Raw genomic sequence first — 10,023 nt, forward strand, 5'->3', positions numbered from 1 at the left:
CTGGAAAAATACCGACCCACTGCTGCCTGGTTACTTCTGACAAGGAAAAAAAAATTTTTTTCTCGAGAATTAAAGGTTTGCAAGACAGAGAGACCCCTCCAGGTGGCCCTCTTTGGGTGCTCACACTCCTGTCGGCAGCTCTGGCTCCACCCAAGGCCTGTGTGTCCCCTCTGCTGTCTGCCCTGTTGCCCTTTCACAAGAGGAGACACCCTGGCCTTGGTGGGCCTGAGCATTAGAGCCACCCTGTGATGAGACGGATGGTGTCAACAGTGCCTAGCACATGCTCACCTGCACGTGTGTGCATGTAACTGCATGTGTGCACACAAGTGCGTGTGCTTAGTTCTGCATGTGTTTTTACTGTGGTCAAATATATGTAAAACTTACCCTTTTAACCGTTTTAAGTGCACAGCTCAGTGGCCTTAGGCACATTCACAGTCGTGCAACTATTCCCAACATCCACCTCCAGAACTTTCTCGCCTTCCCAGACTCTGAGTCCACCCATCAAACCTCAAGTTCTGTGCGACTTCGTCACATGATAACATGACCAGGCACCTCACGTGCTTTCAGAGCCATAGCCACCTCTCCACCCCCAAGCCTGATCACCACTGACCCGTCTGACAGAACCCTCAGGGGTGGTGCCCGCCTCTCCGTGACCTTTGAATGTCCCCCTCATCTGTAAACACACTGGTGTGTATCCCCACACATGTGTGTTCTACCTGAACTACTATGGGCCCAGCAAGTCTGTCCTCCTGCCTCTGGCGTCCTGGCCCCGGGATGCAATGCAAACCAGTGAGCTGTGTCTCAAAGAGCCACATGGTGGCCGATGAACATACCAAGGACCACGTACCTGAGACAGGCCAGCATGGCCCAGGGCAGGGCCCATGTAGGTGAGTCTGGCTTTGATCAGATGGTTGCGGGGCCACCAGCTGGGAGGCACTCATAGGGTGTCTGAGGAAGGGCACTGGCACACAGAAGCCTGGTTTCCCAGAGGATCCTTACTGGAGGGTCCCTGGTGTTGCAAGGAAACAGCTGGAGTGGTGGGGCAGGGAGCCCGGGGGCCAGGGGGAGTCAGGCCAGGCAAGGGAGAGGGTCGCCAAGCAGGGGTGGGGCAGGGATCTGTGCATACAAGGATAGGGCCGCTTAGGCTGCTGCATGGGGAGATGAGGGGGCATCAGCTCGGTATGAAACAGGGTGCTGATGGGGCTGAAGAGGACCCCAAATTCACATCAGTTGGAAACTCACAATATGACGCGATTTGGAAACAGGGTCTTTGCAGATGAATCGAGAGTAAAGCAGGAGGGAGGAGAGAGCAGGGAGGCGCTGGGCCCACTGTCATCCACGGGGGAACAGAAGGCCGAGGAAGTGGAGAGAAGACCTCAGGGGAGGCTGGTGGCTGAGCTCCGGGGAGATGGAACCAGTGGGAAGGGATGACGCTGGACAGACACCACCTGGAGGAGGGAGAATGCCGCAAGAAAACCCAGGAGCCCACAGCCCATGCCCCGATGGCCTGACACAAACCCAGGAAGGGTACAGGGATTAAGTGTGAGAAAGCAAGTCCCTGCTTAGGGCCAGAGATCAACAGGTGATGCTTCAGGTTGATCAAGGTAGTAAGAGCTGCTCAGACTTCAGAGCAGGTCACTCAGCAAAACGGCCAGAAGAGGCAGGTCTAGGGGAGCTGAGACGGGGGCTGTGGCTTGGGGTCCACCTCATCTCTTAAATGTCTTTAAAAGCAACCTAAAAGCACTGGATATCTGCCACCACACACTTGCTCGTTCCACAAATGTACTGGTGCCCCTGATGGTCAGGTCCTGAGGCTCTGGGGGACACAGCGAGAACTGGACGAGCCCCTGCCCCTGCAGTGGGGTCCCTGGCGGGTCAGCTACACGGGCATCTTGAGCGTCTCCGCCTCTGAAGAGTGAGCGTGGCGGGGGCCCTGTGAGCAAGATGAAAGGCCGTTGATAATTAAATGCTACTCAGACCTGGCTTTTACTCTTTGTGGTGGCCTGAAAGAACAAACAGATGCAAAACCCATCTCTGGTTTCCAGAACACAAGGATCTCTGAAATTACAAGACATTAAAATAAAGCTTCGGGTAAAGAACTCTTGTTCTTGTCACAGATTTGATGTTAGATCAGAATGGAATTGCTCCTGAAAGCTGAGGCGCTGGCTTATTGTTTGAGGTCTGCCCAGCCCCCATCATGCAGAAACGATGTGGGTTTGAGTGATCCAGAGGCTCAGATGCCTTGAGACCCTGAGGCCAACTCCTAGAGGGCCTGTTCCTCTGCCCCTCCCTCACCCCTCAGGGACACGTCAGGGGCATCACACTTTAGCTGGGGGAAACAGATGTGTGGGCCCACACCTTGCTCGATGTGTGGGCCCACACCTTGCTCGATGTGTGGGCTTGTCTTCATTAGGGCATCTGCAGTTGGGGGACCCTGAGGTGTGGGTAAAGCTGCCAGTGACACCTAGCAACACAGACCTGTCCCTGACCATCCTGGGGCTCAGGCTGCTGACACCCTGCCTGCAGCCTGCAGTTAATAACCCACCATGAGGCCCAGGTCGGATATTGGGAGCATTCAGTCGTGAAGCTCAGCTTCCACAGAGCACAGCACCGTCTGGGATGACAGAGCGGGCGTCACCCTCACTGATGCCCTGTTTCTTCACAGCTGGGCACCTGCAAAAGCTTCCTCACCCCCTGCCTCACGCAGCAGACGGAGCATCCCTGTGAAAGGGTGCCAACAGCTGTGGAATCAGAGGCCCACCTCTGCCTCAGCTGCCACCACCCGCGAGTCAGCGCTGCTGACGCTGGCTCCTGTCCACGTCCCATCTGGTGACGTCAGCCAGCATGTAATCCCTGCTATTAATAATTAGGGGCCAATTAACACAGATGAGCCCATTGCAGCACGTCACTCACACGCAGGCGGGTGTGGAAGCACTGGGGAGAGACTGGCAGGGGCAGGAGCGTCCGCTGCCCAAGGGGTCCTGTCCCAAGGCAGGGGGTGTGTTGGCTGGGAGTCCCAGGTTGGCAGGAAGGCCCCTGCACCAAGGCCTCCCAATTCCCTGGGGCTCCTTCCTCATCTCCAGTTGCAGCTGGCCTGCCAGGTGTGGCCTCCTCTGCTACCACCGCAGCGGCTGGCGGCCGTGCTCTAGCTCGGTGGCCACATGGCGGTCATGCAGTTCCTTCAGACGCAGCAGCAGCTCCTCCAGGTTTTCCCCGGTGGCTGCCGACAGGGCGATGGCCTCCTGGCCCAGACGGGCCTGCAGCTGGGGCAGCCGGGCCCTGGCCTGCGGGAGGTCGATCTTGTTTGCCACGACGGCGTAGGGTCTCTTGGACAGGCCTTCGTCGTATTGCTCCAGCTCATACTTCAGGTCGTCCAGCTGCGTCCAGGGCTCTGGAACTGAAAGGTCCACCAGGAACAGGAGGAAGGGGCAGCGCTCGATGTGCCTGAGGAAGGCCAGGCCCAGGCCCCGGTTTTGGTGGGCACCCCGGATGATGCCGGGGATGTCAGCCACTGTGGAGGAGACAAGCAGACAGTCAGGAGGGGAGCCCGGGGCCTCTGGGCACTGAGACTTTCCTTCCAAAAAGTATCTCATGAGTGAAGTCGTTCAATTTTCCGCCTTGCTGATTCACCAGGCCGATTCCATCTGAGGCACTGCAGCTTCCAGTCTTGCTAATGCTTTGAAATATTTGGGTGACTGGCATGATGACAGATCAGTCTAATAAGAACTACTTAACACATTCCAATCTCTCTGGCTTCAAAAGTGATTCAAAAAAGGGGAAAACGGCTTCCTGTAATCTATTAATAATTTGATTACCGATAGAAATTATGATAGAGTCCTCTGCAAATATAAAGTGCTATACAAACCACGTTGCCAGCAGGCTTACTATTTTTAATGGGTACATTATCTTCTGGAAAAAGTTTTCTTCTCTCAAAATGGTACAGGGAAAGCTTTTAAAATCACATGTTGTCCACATGACTGATGCTGCCGAATTCCCCGTAGATGGAAAAGAAGAATAGAGGCGGTGAAAAGGAGTAATTTCCTCAGGTTTGAAATTTAAACTCAAATTCCCGAACTGCCACTAACAGATGCCTGGGGGAGGGGGTGGGAAGCAAATCTAAACCGATTTTGATAAAGAACTATAATTTTTAAATGAAGAAAAACAAGGCTGCATGTAAGTTACATAAGCATGGCTCTGAATTCCACCATCACCCAATCCTCTGAGAGATCCTACCTGCTATCTGCTGGTGGTCCTCGTAGTGAACAATCCCCACGTGGGGGTTCAGGGTCGTGAATGGGTAGGAGGCCACAGCGGGCCTTGCATTTGAAATGGCCCGGAGAAGCGAGGACTTCCCGGCGTTGGGGAACCCAACCTGGAAGACAGTGAAGACTGTCACCACAGAGTCTGTACCTGGTTGGGTCAGAGAGTCTCAGGTTGGGAACGGGGGACAAGCAAGAACAGGGCTCCTAATGAAGCCAAGAGGGCCTGATAGGAGAAAGCGGGCTGCTCGGCCGCCATGATGCACAAACACCCACCAGTCCAGCGTGTGCCACCGTCTTGAGCTCCAGAAAGAGGACGCGCTCCTGGCCCGGCTGTCCGGGGGTGCAAGTTGTGGGTGCACGGTTGTCGTTAGCCAGGAAGAAGCGGTTACCCTTCCCCCCTGCCCCGCCCACTGCTGCAATGAACTCGTCTCCTGGGCGCGAGAGGTCAGCCAGGACTTCATTTCCCTCCTTCACCAAAGTGCCCACGGGGACCTGAAACACAACAAAGTGTTTTTAGGGGCTCCAGAGAAGGGGGTACTTCAAGCTCCCAGAGGGAGGAGGGCCCTCAGGGTTCTGGGGAGCAGGCTGCACAATGGCTTCTCCCAGTAGCACTTCTATAGCATCAGGGTGAGCAGAGCATCTGCGAATGAGAGCGATGCTGAGGGCGTGAACCCACTGCTCACACAGAGATGCCCCAGGGGGTAGGGCAGGGGAGGCTTGCGGGGCTGCAGATAGGGACTGCGGACCTGTGGGTCCCCTCACTGGAAGACAGAATCGTCTCAGGACTGTGAACAGGTCATAGGTGCATATGGTATGAAATTGACACTGAGTCCCCGACTGGGGTTGCTCTGTGGAAGACAGGCCCCTCTGGGCCACTCGCAGGACCTGGGAACCCGACGGCCCACAGGGTGGACAGGGGACTCCACGCCTGGCCTACCCGAATGTAGAGGACAGCGCCATTCCGCCCAAAGCAGTTCTTCCTGCCGCCGTCCTCGCCGTCAAACCCTTGGTACTGCGACAGGACAGAGGACAGAGACTTGACCTGCTGGTCAACTGGAAGTCAAAGCGGGAAGCGTCACCGCCCTCTGTGTTAAAGGCAGACCCATCTCATTTCATAAAATTTCTCTTGTTCAGATTAAGAATGCACACGGGATGAAGTCACGGCAAAAGTTACCAAACCAGCAATGAGACTTTTTGAAAAAGCTAAATTCTTATTTTCCTTTAAAAGATACTACAGTTTCGAAAAAATTCACAACTACCCACAATATCATTGTGATTTGAAAACAGCTGTACTTTATTATTATGCTGTGAATGGCTACTAACTCCAAGTGGACTGGTTTGCTAGGCCTTTGTGCTCCATGTGTTTAGGGGCGATCAACACCCTTTTAGCACTTGACTGATAGTAACACTAACAGATTTAACCCTTGGACATATGGTACCAGAATGTTAGATTCTCTGATAGTCTTAATGTTCCTGAAACATTAAAAAAACAACAAACCATCAAAGTTGGTTTGAAAGTTGGTTTGGGGTAAAATATCTAAATGTGAACATCCACGTAATTTAATAAAATGATGTCCACACATCGGTTTTGAATTCAAATTCCTGTTAGGGCAAGAAGGTGCAAACTCCCCATCCAGAGATGACAGACAAGAGTGAAGTTCCCCAGCTGCCCAAGGGCACCTGCCTCTCAGGATGACATGGCCCCCGTTGCCTCCATCACCACCGTCAGGGCCTCCAAACTCCTTCCGGGGTTCACTGTGAAAGCAGCTCACCCCATTGCCTCCGCGTCCCCCTCGGACGAGCACTCGGCGATGATCCACAAAATGCCGTTTCTGCAGAGAGCACAGGGTGCCCCGATTGGTATTAACTCCGCAGTCCTTCCAAGGACCAAGCAGCCATTTGAAACGTACCTTTTCTACCTAGGAAGAACTTTAAAATTAGATGTTAATAATACTAACATTGTTAATCTCTCCTAAAATGCAAATATAAGAAAGAGTTCCCGGAAGTCACTGCTATTTGTAGGCAAATGTAAATTCACGATGCAGATGTAAAGAGTGCTCAGCGTGGAATACACGCCCCAGAAACAAACAACACTAACGACCTAAATACAGCACAGCACAGGAGACACTCCTTAAATAAAGCGTCTTCCTAGATTTTTTTCAAATAGAAACACACTACTGAAATAACAGACCTTTACTAACGAAGTTTCTGTTCCTCAGCACGAGACACTGAGAGCGACGGTCCCTGGGCCATTGCCAGGCTTCCCGCTAAGAGCAGAAGTCTCTGGCCAACTGAGTAGGTCCACATTTTTAAATGTGGTGATGCAAACCGAGCTCCAATCTGTGAGCAAGTTCTTCTCCAGGTCCCTAAGGGAGCTACAACTGACCTCAAGAATTAGAACTAACCGACCAGGCTAATGTTTAATAAATGTTCACTGGCACAAGATGTCCAGCTGCCCGAGGTGCCAGGGTGCAAGTTGGGGCTACCACCCCAGCCCTGTCCCAAGAAGCCTGCCTGCTTCCCACAGGAGTGCACAGGCAGATGTGGCCGCCCACACAGCCCCTCCGTGGGGACCAAGGCATCTGCATTTCCATAAGCAGATCTTTTTTTAAAAAAGGAAAACACACAAATATTTTAAGATGCTCTGGCACCACCACATGGAAAAACCATGAATTACTATTCAAAAACACAATGCATAATTTTGAACACGAGGGAAAGCAACCTGATGGGAAAAAAGCACAACTGATGAGCACTGAACAGAAGATAAAACTCAGAATCAGCGCTTACATTCCAGGGAGGAGACATAACCATTGGAAACCTGATACATCTGAGTACACTTACTGACTGCCAAAGTAATTTTCCCACAGGAAGTACTCTCTGCCCTAATGAGCCTCATGTGGAACCCCCTACTTAGGAGAAAACAAAGTGGTCTTAAACACGTACATTCTTCAATTTGATTAAAGATCATTCATATTTTAAATAGGTTTTGGTAAACAGAAGAACAAAAAAGTGTAAGACTTTGAGAACTATAAAACTAAACGTCTATGTGCCCCCTCTCCAATGTTATAAATTAAGAACTATTCACACATATTTAAGAATATGAAAGTGAAAAGTGAAAGTGTTAGTCACGCAGTTGTATCTGACTTTTGTGACCCCATGGACTGTAGCCTGCCAGGCTCTCCTGTCCATGGAATTCTCCAGGCAAGAATACTGGAGTGGGTAAGCCGTTCCCATCTCCATGCATTTAAGAATATATATAATACTTATCTCAGACACATAGGCTAGTGATACAGGAGTCTGGGCACCCTCCTGGTGAAGGCAGAGAATACCCAGAAGGGTCATCACTTCTACCACACTGGGTACCACCTTGGGGCCACCACAGTTTTGGCCTGCATGGTACTTGGTATCCACAGGCCTTCATCTCATGTCCTCATCTTCAAGGATAAATGAAGACAAGACAATGGGAGCTCAAAACAACACCCTGTGACTTCCAGTGAGGAAACTGGAGGCAAATCCCTTCAGGGTTTCTAGAAGTCTCACCAGTTTTTTCTCCGAGAGTGGCTGCTTCCTGGGTGATTCCTGGTGCTTGGTGCAGTCCGCACAGCTGACTGAGAGCAGTCTGGGAGAAGCGCGCAGCAGAAGAAGGCGGCTGGGCCCATGGACCATGCGGGCTGCTAGCATCCAGCACCCCATACCCTCCAACACTGCTTGGGGTCTCGCTGAGAAAAGCCTTGAAGGTATCATAACTCCTTAACAAAAGGCAAACCGGTAAAATAAGACATCTGGTTTAAACCTGAACATGAAATTGAAACTAAAGAAGTGTGGGTTCCTGGGCCAAAAAAATCCTGATGTACGTTTCTGAAATAAATGAGCCCATGAAGGAAGCTCTCACCTCACTCACCACTTTCCACAGGAGTCAGGCCCTCTTAGCCCATATGCCACTTGGAAGGAGTTCCCTGGTAGCCTAGTGGTTAGAATTCTGGGCTCTCACTGCCAGAAGCCTAGGCTCCCTCTGTGGCCAGGGAACTGAGAGCCCATAAATCTTGAGGACAACCCCCGGCCCCAACGCCAAAACAAACCCATTTGTTTCTTACAACCCTATGAAAGATAACACCGCATACTGGATTTTCCCCATTTGCTTTTCTAGACTCCTTTCCCACCCTGCTGTTTCAAGAGAATACCCTGCAGGACCACCCTCATTTGCCTTGCTGTTGGGCAATGGCTGGATGGAGTAGCAAGAGCTGGATATCGACTGAAGGCTGCACCACCAGCCAAGGAGGCCATGTCTACACTCCTCTGTCCTGGTCCTTCTCCTTACCCTGCGGGGGTCCAGGAGCGGCAGCAACGCCATTGTCACCAGCTCCAGATAAAAACATCAACTCTGCTGTTTCCCTGAATGCTCCCCTTCAAACGGGGGCCTTTACACCCTCCTTAAATTGTCCTCAAGAGACCGTGCCAGGATTTCGGACCCTTACATTTTGCACGCCCATTTTAAAGCAGTGGAGGCTGAGACTCAAGAGAGGCTGTCACTTGCCCACTTCACGTAGTATCCTCACTGCACCAGTGATTCACAGCAGTGTTCTTCAAATGCGGGACACACACACGACCACCGTCCAGGGCACCAAGGCAAAGGTCATTTTTAAAGAATCAATGTTGTGTTTCTTAACTCTGGACACGTTTCCGCTGCTAAAATCTATGTGCCTGAGAACTATTATTTAAAAGCGTGTTCTCCTTTCCGCTCGTGTCTCGAGAAGGGTCCTCTACAGAAGGAAGCCCCCTCCTGACGGACCGGGGTGCCAGACCAGGACGGGTCTGAGAGGTCCAGCCTGCCCCGAGCTGCCCTCAGAGCAGGACGCTGCTTCTGCAGAACTCTACACCAGTGTTCACGCTCACACTGTTCTGTGCGACCACGCCACCGCAACTACAGAACACCCGCGAGGACCTCGGCCCGAGGGCGTCTCCGGGCTGCCGGAGCGCGCCCACGCGGGCTAAAGGAAAGCAGGAAGCCCGGGCCAGGGACTCGAGGGCGCGCTCGGTCCCACGCCTGTGCCCTACCCTCTCCCACGGGTGCCCGGACGCTACCCACACTCACCACTCCGCGGGCACGTCACTTCCGGTGCCGCCTCCAGGGATCACTTCCGGGCCGGCCCCGCCTGCGCAGGGGTCCTCAGCGCGCATGTGCGAGAGGGGGAGGGGCTACGGGCGTCCGGGGAGAGCCGAGGAGGGTTTCCAGCAAGTGGGCGGGTGTTTCCTTTGAACCCAGGGACTCCGACACCGCGGGCCGGGCAACCCTCTCCCACCGCGGCTTCCGGCTCCCCATCACCTCACGGAAACTCAGTCTTCAGGTCGGTTCTCGAAGAGCCAGTTTATTAATCACACCAAAGGCATAAAACAAGACGCCAAAGTCCGACTGAAGAGAGAAACGGCGGATGAGGACGGTTGTCCGAGGACGGCCTGTGCTCGTGAACGGCCTGTGCTCGTGAACGAGACGGGGCGACCTGCCCGGTCACGGCCGAATGGTCAGACGCCCACCTCTGGCTCCGAGGTTGAGCGGCCGCCGGCGCTCAGCGACCGCCGAGGCGAGGCTCCGGCTGGGCGCGGGAGAGATGCTCGGTCGGCCGTGCCGGGCCGGAGATGCCGAGTCCAGACGCGGCCGGGGCGGGGTCGCCGCCCGGGCGCCCGCACCTCAGCCGGGAGACCAGGCGGCACCGACCGCGCCGCGCGGACAACTCGCTTCGGCCTGAGCTGCCGCGGACAGAAG

General features: G+C 53.5%; 1 protein-coding gene across 3 annotated transcripts; it reads right to left on the reverse strand.

Annotated features, from left to right (window-relative positions):
• On the reverse strand, positions 1,963-9,404 carry MTG2 (mitochondrial ribosome associated GTPase 2). Of its 3 annotated transcripts, none has more exons than XM_018057590.1 (8): positions 9,355-9,404; positions 7,803-8,011; positions 6,173-6,181; positions 5,947-6,094; positions 5,200-5,315; positions 4,536-4,754; positions 4,234-4,372; positions 1,963-3,511 (listed from the first exon to the last, which is right to left on the reverse strand). In XM_018057590.1, exons 2-8 carry the CDS (start codon positions 8,004-8,006, stop codon positions 3,117-3,119), a joined length of 1,230 nt encoding a protein of 409 aa, XP_017913079.1. In that variant the 5' UTR covers positions 8,007-8,011; positions 9,355-9,404; the 3' UTR covers positions 1,963-3,116. The 3 variants fall into 3 exon arrangements, with proteins under 3 accessions (XP_017913079.1, XP_017913080.1, XP_017913081.1); XM_018057591.1 differs by lacking the exon at positions 9,355-9,404 and adding an exon at positions 8,738-9,348; XM_018057592.1 differs by lacking the exon at positions 6,173-6,181.

This window comes from Capra hircus, chromosome 13, assembly GCF_001704415.2.
Source record: "Capra hircus breed San Clemente chromosome 13, ASM170441v1, whole genome shotgun sequence".
Classification (NCBI taxonomy): Eukaryota; Metazoa; Chordata; class Mammalia; order Artiodactyla; family Bovidae; genus Capra; species Capra hircus.

Bases quoted from the DNA above. Each gene is read 5' to 3' on its own strand.
- MTG2 (XM_018057590.1), bottom strand. From the start codon at position 8,006: ATGATACCTTCAAGGCTTTTCTCAGCGAGACCCCAAGCAGTGTTGGAG. The intron at 5,316-5,946 runs GCAGGTGCCCTT...TTTGACTTCCAG, and splicing joins GGGCCATGTCATCCTGAGAG to TTGACCAGCAGGTCAAGTCT. The intron at 4,373-4,535 runs GTGGGTGTTTGT...ACTGTCTTCCAG, and splicing joins CGGTGGCACACGCTGGACTG to GTTGGGTTCCCCAACGCCGG.